Source organism: Oryza glaberrima, chromosome 4 (assembly GCF_000147395.1).
Source record: "Oryza glaberrima chromosome 4, OglaRS2, whole genome shotgun sequence".
NCBI classification, from domain to species: Eukaryota; Viridiplantae; Streptophyta; class Magnoliopsida; order Poales; family Poaceae; genus Oryza; species Oryza glaberrima.
The window spans coordinates 23,240,128-23,248,403 of record NC_068329.1 but is presented as its reverse complement, the minus strand read 5'-3'; the positions used below and the strand labels follow the sequence as shown (position 1 = coordinate 23,248,403).

At 53.9% G+C, this 8,276-nt stretch overlaps 1 protein-coding gene across 1 annotated transcript; it reads left to right on the top strand.

Moving 5' to 3' along the window:
• The first annotated feature begins 4,153 nt into the window (after window positions 1–4,153).
• LOC127769876 (ethylene-responsive transcription factor ERF054-like) lies at window positions 4,154–6,634 on the top strand. Its single transcript, XM_052295537.1, has one exon. The coding sequence runs from the start codon at window positions 4,671–4,673 to the stop codon at window positions 6,072–6,074; it is 1,404 nt and encodes a 467-aa protein (XP_052151497.1). The 5' UTR covers window positions 4,154–4,670; the 3' UTR covers window positions 6,075–6,634.
• The last annotated feature ends 1,642 nt before the right edge of the window (window positions 6,635–8,276 follow it).

The window sequence follows — 8,276 nt, the reverse complement described above, 5'->3', positions numbered from 1 at the left end:
GTGTCACTGCCGGTTCTTGCCGGTTTGGGCAGGAAATCGTGAGAAACTGTGGTAAATGGGCAATGGTAGAACCGGAAGTGATGATTGTTTCTGTGATAGTGTGCCAACAATAAACATTTTTTCTTTGGTCATAAATATTTAACAAGATTTTATCATTTTCTATTGAAATTTTGACCACCAATATATAAATTCTTAAATATGTACTTTGTTTAAAAAATTGTATAGGTAGATTGGTACTGGAGAGTAGCATCATAATAATTATGACCGTATGAAGTATGTATATATAGGGCGTGGTTCAATGGCGGTGGGTGACGTGTAAACGTGCTATGCTTTCTCTCACAAAGCTTACGAGAGCATACAATGCGCATTTGCCCCCAAAATTAGTTTGATATAGTACTATAGCCAAGCCTCACATTGAGTACTCGTTGTGCGCGCGAGCTAAATAGTTGCAAGCAACGCGTATTTTTCGTACCTTGCAAGAGTGTGAAAGTTGGACGCGACAGAATCATCTCACCTTCGATGGAGACTGGGGAGTAAGTGGTGACCAGTACGTAGTAATATACCTGCTCCTCAACGCAATCTATATGTGGCGTGTACTAAGTTGTGGCTAGTCAAAACCACTTGTACAATTTCGGGCTCGATCGATAAATATCCCAACGCGGCAGCCTACGGCAGCACGCCTCGAGTGCTAATGACTTTGCGCGGTGGCGGCGCGTGCAGCTTGACGTCGCGCTGCTATAAAAAGGGAAGGAAAAAAAAAAAGAAGTCATCGCGCGCACTACTTACATGCGGCAAGGTCAGCGCCGGAGCTGCCAATGCACGCGATCCATCGAGCAATAAGCTAGCCCTGCACGGAATTGAAACCACACAACGCCAGCTTGGTCGGTCGCGGCTGACGGCGCCGGCGCCCACACCACCGTTGCAACGGCCCCGGCCACGCGCGCGCGCCCGGCGCACGCACAGCACATACATGGGCTTAGCCACAAGCGCACGTAGCTAGTCGTACGTCGCGGCCGGTGCTCCGTTGGGAGTGGGTGGGGTTGGGCGGCTGTCCACCGTCACGCGGGGCGGCCGACGTGGGTGGTGGTGGCCGCGCGGGCCAGCAGCCTGCAGCTTCGATGCCCTGCCGTATTTTGTACTAATAGATTTTTGTGTGGCAGTGTGGCACACTGGCACGTATGCGCGCGGACTTTTTTCCGTGCTGGTAGGGTGTGTTTAGTTTCTGAAATAAGTTGGAAGTTAGAAGTTTGGAAAAAAAAGTTGAAAGTTTATATGTATATGAAAATTTTTATGTGATATGATGTAATGGAAAGTTGAGAATAGTAGAGATTACTAGAGATTAGGCCCTGTTTAGTTCCCAAAAACTTTTCGCAAAAACATCACATCAAATCTTTGAACACATGTATGGAGTATTAAATATAGATAAAAAGAAAAATAAATTACACAGTTTGTATGTAAATCGTGAGACGAATCTGTTGAGCCTAATTAGTCCATGATTAGTCATAAGTGCTACAGTAACCCACATATACTAATGGCGGCTTAATTAGTCTCAAAATATTCGTCTCTCGGTTTCCAGTCGAGTTATGAAATTAGTTTTTTCATTCGTATCAAAAAATTTCTTCCGACATCCGGTTAAACGTCCGATGTGACACTCAAAAATTTTTATTTCAGCGACTAAACAGCCCCTAATGCCTGTGCCGCTCTTGCCGAAAGCGATGCGAGATCGGCGCCGGCCCCGGCCTCGGCCGGCTGCTGCGAGAGTTAGGTATCTGGGCAGGATGTACGTACTCACGCACGCGTGCCCCAAGACCAAAAAGAAAGCTGGGGAGCGGTCGCGAACCAACGGCCACTAGCTGCTTCGATCTCGGTCGATCGATCTGGCTAGCTCCTCCTTTTTGTCACATATCTCCCCGGGGAATCTGAAATTGGTCGATGGAAGTGGACCGGCAATCACACAATGCCTTGATGCATCCATGGCTTGATCTTTCGAGAATCAAGTGACAGCGTTGCCTGCGGCGCCAATCGATCGCTATACGAGTAGCCGGAGAAGATCGATGCGTGCTTTCCTCGGAGGCTTTAAACTCACCGGTTTTCGGTACCGTCAGATGGCGATCGAGCAGCCAGAGAAGGTCAGATATGCGTGCATTCCCGGGGAGCTTTAATTCACCGGTTCTCTGTACCGTGAGATGGCGACTTACCATGAGAGCTTTGTGCTCGTCGTGGTCTCAGTCTCGTTCGGCCTTTCACAGATGGGAGAATAACAATAATCGTTGCTAGTATTGACTATTTTACTTCGTTTTCAGTTTCATCATAGTACTAATTGAAGTTCATAAGGACCTACAAGGTCTACGTACCCTTTCATCAACGTTACCCCGATATGGCAGCTGACCCTCGTATCAGTATCTGATACGCGCCCGGATACGGATACGTGCGGGATACGGCCGGATACATATCCCATACGTATCCCTCATTTTTCTCTTTTTTAGATAATTAAAAAAATACCGATACTTCTTCGATACGGCGGGATACGTACATGATACGGGGAGCCCTAAATCACACAGAACAAAACGCATCTCCCGTTCTCCCCCTCCAAACGCGCCGCCGCTCGCAAAACCCAATCCCCATCGCAGGGCCGCCCGGCCGCCCCGACCACGCCGTCGCTGCGTCGCCTCGCCGCCGGCCCGCCCTACGCCGTCGCTGCGCCGCCTTGCCGCGGGCCTGCCGCCAGCGACTGGCGCCGCGCCGCGCCGTGCACGCCTACGCCGTCGCTGCGCTGCCTCGCCGGCGCCGCGCCGCGGCCTATAGCCTTCTCCGCGCCCCCTCCTCTGCACTCTCCTCCAGGAGCTCCAGACTCCTCCACGAGGCATCGCGCCGCTGCCTCTGATCAATCCTGCATCACCTCCGACGACGACGACGTTGAGGACTTGAGGTAAATCCTGCATCATCTACTATGTGAACAATGTTGTCTAATGTCTACCATCTATTTGAAGAACTATGTTATTTTCATGATTTCATCTACTGTGTAGTCTTGCACTTATTTATACATGCCTCTTCAATAAATGATGACTTGGTGAGATGCTGTGAGCCTGTGAATCTGTCGTACTGAGATATCATATATATGATGATTGGTGCATTGGTGGTTTGATGCTATTTGCTTCCTATTTTTTTAGTCTATATTCTACACTCAATTTTTTAATATGTATATATATATATATATATATATCCCCGTATCCATGTTTTTGGAAAGATGGTGTATCCCGGAATCACCGTGTCGCGTATCTGTATCAGCGTATCGGGGTAACGTAGCCTTTCATAACCGCGATTGTTCCAAAGAAAACAGCAGAGTTTACATCATTAGATATACAGCTCGTAAAATAGCAAGCTAACCTCACCGTGATGATGCAGTGCATGTAGCAAGTGACCGCAAGGTGATCAGGAGAGGAAGCCAACAGGCGTGCTTAATTAGCCTCTGAGAGAAAAGGAGAGAGATATATCGCTAGCCCTGATCGAGAAATTCACGCCGATGGATCGTCCAGACAAATCACGTGGTGAGGTGCCTAATTAAGCAGCTAACAGTACGACAAAAGAAGCTCTGATTATGTTAGCCTGTTAATAATTTATGCGACAAAGCTTATCACTTCCCTTAACTAATTCGGGGAGATAAGATATTATACAGTTCTAACAGTTCGATATGATTTAATTAATCCATTCCCCTTCTGGCATGCCGCTAGAACATGCCAATCGCGAAGCCCTACAAGCCGGGTTGTCATATGTCATTAAGAAAACTAATCTCCCTAGGCCCTTCGTCACCTACTGAATATGTTATTAACACGGTCCAACAGGATTCAGGAACATCAGAATTTTCCTCTTTTTTCTTAAACATGAAACTAACAAAGCAATTATTGGCAGCGTGATCGGATTGGCGGAAAACTCATAAACTCGAGTATAAAAACGAGCCACTAAGCTAGTCCTCTCGAGAGATTGGAGTACAAGGAAAGCAATGGGAGGGGTCAATCTAGCAAAGCCCACATTGACAAGTATTTCTTTCCAGATCAGTACCGTCCACGCAGCCGTGACAGCAACAGAAGGACGCCATGTCGCGATCCTGACATCGTCCTTGAGATTCGTGCTCCCGTGACGTGTCGGCATCGGAGGGCCCCTCGTCGGGGTCAATGGGCGGTGGGGCCAGACCACCGACCGGGATCTTTTTCCTGGCGCGCAGAACCGTTTGTTTCCGCCCTCTCTTTTTTCACAGGAGCACCGGTCTCTGGCTTTTCTCTCGACCTTTTTATAAGCGCGGGGGTTATCGGTCGCACGCGTCGCGGAATCAGAACCAAACCCCACCACCACACAAACGCATGCGCGCGCGCGCTCCCCCGCGCGCGCCGCACCGGTCGCCCACTCGCCCGCGGACGCCAAGCGATCGTCTCGTCTCGCACTGTTTCACCGGTCGCCCAATCGCCACCCCGCCCGTACGTCTATACAGCGTGGCAAGAGGTGCAAGTTGGTGTCAGGATCAGTTTAATTACAAGGTTGTCTGATCTATATATTGCTGCAGCACGGCGGGCGCGGGGTACGTTTGGCTGCACCCTGTCTCGCGGCTGATACGTTTGCACAGGCGTTCAGATACAGCCGATACACCGGCGGCGCTAGCTGCGTTTCTTCTCCGCATGGACGCTCCGAGCGGCGAGAGCGGCGGCGGCGGCGGCGGCGGCGGTGGTGGCAGGAGGTGGAAGGGGAAGGGGGTGACGCCCATACAGCCGCGGCGGCAGCTGGGGACGGTTTTGGAGGACTCGTCGGCGGCATTGCTGCGGCCGCTCAAGAAGATTGGGCGGAGCCCCGACCGCCTCCTCCGCTCCGCATCGTCGCTCTCCACGTCCTCGTCGGCTCCGCCTTCGCCTCGCTCTTCTTCGGCTTCCGATGCTCCAGTCCGCGTCATCTCGTCGTCGCCGTCGTCGCCCTCGCCACCGTCGGCGCGACACGTCTTCCCCTTCGCGTACGAGGCCTCCACGACGACGGTGGGTGGGAGCCCAAGGCTCCACCCGCTGTCGTGGCAGCAATCCAGCATGTCCCAGCCCGCGTCGCCACAGCAACAGCAGCAGCAGCCGTTGCAGCACCAGCAGATGATATCGTTCGGCGCGTCGCCTCCGTGCTCGACGACGCAGTTCGTCGTCCCGGAGAACGCGCAGCAGCAGCAGATGCTGCTGCGGTACTGGAGCGAGGCGCTGAACCTGAGCCCGCGCGGTGGCCCCGGTGGCGTGCCACCGTGGCTGTACCAGCAGCTGCTCCGGGTCCCGCCACCGCCGCAGAAGCTTTACCGCGGCGTGCGGCAGAGGCACTGGGGGAAGTGGGTCGCGGAGATCCGCCTGCCACGGAACCGCACGCGGCTGTGGCTTGGCACCTTCGACACCGCCGAGGACGCCGCCATGGCGTACGACCGCGAGGCCTTCAAGCTCCGCGGCGAGAACGCGCGGCTCAACTTTCCGGACCGGTTCCTTGGGAAGGGCCGCGCCGGCGGGAGCGGCCGCACCAGCGTAAGCTCCTCGGCCGCTGCCGCCGCGTCGTGCTCGTCGTCGTCGCCATCGCCACCGGAGACACCTGACGACGCAAACACGCAGCAACAAGCTCCTCAGCAGCGAGAACAGCGGGACACGGCAGGAGTGTCCATGGAGAAGAAACAACCACAGCCTCCAGCTCCAACCTCTCGTCAAGAAGGGTGCTCTGGCGGCGACGCAGCTGCGCCGTACCCGGCCGAAATGCTTCACGCGCCGGCGGCGTGCGGCGGCATGTGGGTTGCTCCCGACGAGTCATGGTTCAGCACGTGGGGCCCTGGCAGCTCCTTCTGGGACGACTACGACATGGACAACGCTCGCGGCCTCTTCCTCCACCCTCGCTTCACCGGTGACGAAACTAGCATGGATCATTCCGGCACGCAAGCAACCGTGCCGGCAGTGGCAGCAACAGCGGCAGGGATGAGCATGCCATGCGATGATGTTCCGGTAACCTCTTCTTCTTCAGATCTCCCTCCCCAAGGGACACCTCAGACTCCTACCTTCATGTGGAAGGAGGACTAAGCATGCATGCACACAGCCACGCACCTCGACGAGACGACTATCTCTTCCATCTCCCATCGACTTCGACGATCTCTTTCATTACTCATCGACTTCAACCACAAAGGTATGATTAGGGTAGGGATGCTTGCAGATTGCAGTTTTAAAGACAATTTTGCAGCATCACACAGCTCTACGTACAACAGCCACACCTATATCAATTCTCAAGACTTCTAAACCACAAGGGAACCCCTGTTCTAGGCTGTGATTTTTAGGTCAGCTTGTTGGGGTGACCACAGTACAATTCCCTTTATTTCGTATCTTCCCAAGATTGTGTGTGTCAGATATTCGTTGAACTCGACTTCAAAAGATTTGAAGTATTCATGTTTTCTTTACTCATGCGATGGCTTTGTCGATCTAACTAGGTATTGATTCTTGGGGAGATTAATTACTACTTCAGTTAATTTACTAGCTACTAGAATATTTCATGCATGTATGTGTTCAGGTGATGATTAGTTTTACTTATATTTAATTATCCTGTACCCTCCGTTTTCTGGAACATCTCTGGCATTCCACTGTTTTTGTGTATACTCTGGGAAGGTGATTAGTAACTTCATACTATTTGCTTCTCGAGATATTTAGTGCAGATAGTTCAGAGCAAACGATGCCAAACTGTTGCGAATCGTGTACTAAAGGCAAGCACATTATAACTCTCGTAAGTTCGAGCGAGCAGAGCAGCCGGGGAGTTCTTGTCAACTACACAACTCACAACGTATGTACGTGACAGCGTGCGCAACTGAATCACACGGCAAAATAATCAAGGCATGCCGCAACTTGACTATGGCAGCGTCAACACGATAGGTGGCCAACCACTTATATCAGATGCAACCCTGCAAGTGGTAGTCCGACACTCCGACTGATAGGAACGTGCGCTGCCATATGCCGCCATGTATATGTAACCGTGAACTTAACTTACGTGCCTTTAGTGCTGTACGTGCAGGGAAACGCGCGAGTCCTCCCCGGCAGCGGCTGCGACGGTGCGAGCACACTCTCGTTCTCTCCGATCGACCAATCAACGACCTCAGAGCATCTCCAACAGTCTCCCCATCTTACTCTCCAAGCCAAATTTTAGCCATTCTAGCCAAAAAAATGTGCTCCAACAGCCTCTCTAACCCTAAACCCTATCCGGCTGGCCAAAACCCCCCCTCCACTAGCCAAATTTGGCTAGCCACAAATCACTGGCCAATCGTGGGCCCCACACAGATTCCCCACCACCCCCCATCTCCTTCGTCTCTCCAGCGGTCCAGCCACGACTCGACGCCGCCGCCGCCGTGCACAGCCACGATCTCAACGCCACCGCCGGCGCAGCCACGACCTCCTCGATGCGGCGCAGAAGGGCAGGCCGGTGGCGGAGAGAACGACGGCGCGCGTCTTGAACCCACGCGGAAGCGCCACCATCGTTGTCGAGGTCGCCAGCCGCTGTCGCCGTCGTCTGCACCGTCGCCAGTTGTCGCCATCCACCGCCGTCGTCCCCGAGGTTGCCGTTGCCGTCGTTTGGATCCGGCTCTGCCCGACCTCCGTTGCCTCCGGCGCGACGTGGGTTCGGGGCGGCGCGGCGTGGATTCGGGAGGAGGGGGCAACCTCTGTCGCGCGGCCTCCGCCGCCTCCGCCTACACCTCCCCGGCGCTGCGGGTGCGGCTCGGGAGGGCGGCGAAGAGGCAGGCTTGGCCCTGCACGCCATCGCCGTCGTTGAAGCTGGAGGTGGCGGCGGCGGCGGGTCTCGGATGCGCAGGAGCAGGATGGCCCTCGCCTTCGGCGATAGCAGCGGTGGTGGGCTGGACGGCGCCGGCGGCGTCTCGCTTCGTCGTGGTGGTGGCAACGGTGCCCCCCGGCTTGCGTCAGCCCTGAGAAGGGGAAAAAAGGAGAGAGGGGCTGACGCGTGGGTCCCATGGCTAAAATGGAGAGGATGAATGGAGAAACTGTTGGAGTGAAAGGCAAATTTGACTCTCTAATTTTTTAGATGGATGGCCAAATGAGTATTTGGAGAGCTCAAAATAGCCAATCTGTTGGAGATGCTCTCACTCACGCCGCCACGCGAGCGCTCGTTAAATTCGTCGTCACCAGGTGTAGCCGTGTAGGAGTCCCAGCACCACGCCCGCCGCAGTCTGTGTTGTGTGTTCCTCCTGGGTGGGTGGCGATCGAGTTTGATCGGCGGCATGCCGCATG

Coding starts and splice junctions, on each gene's coding strand:
- LOC127769876 (XM_052295537.1), top strand. CDS start 4,671: ATGGACGCTCCGAGCGGCGAGAGCGGCGGCGGCGGCGGCGGCGGCGGT.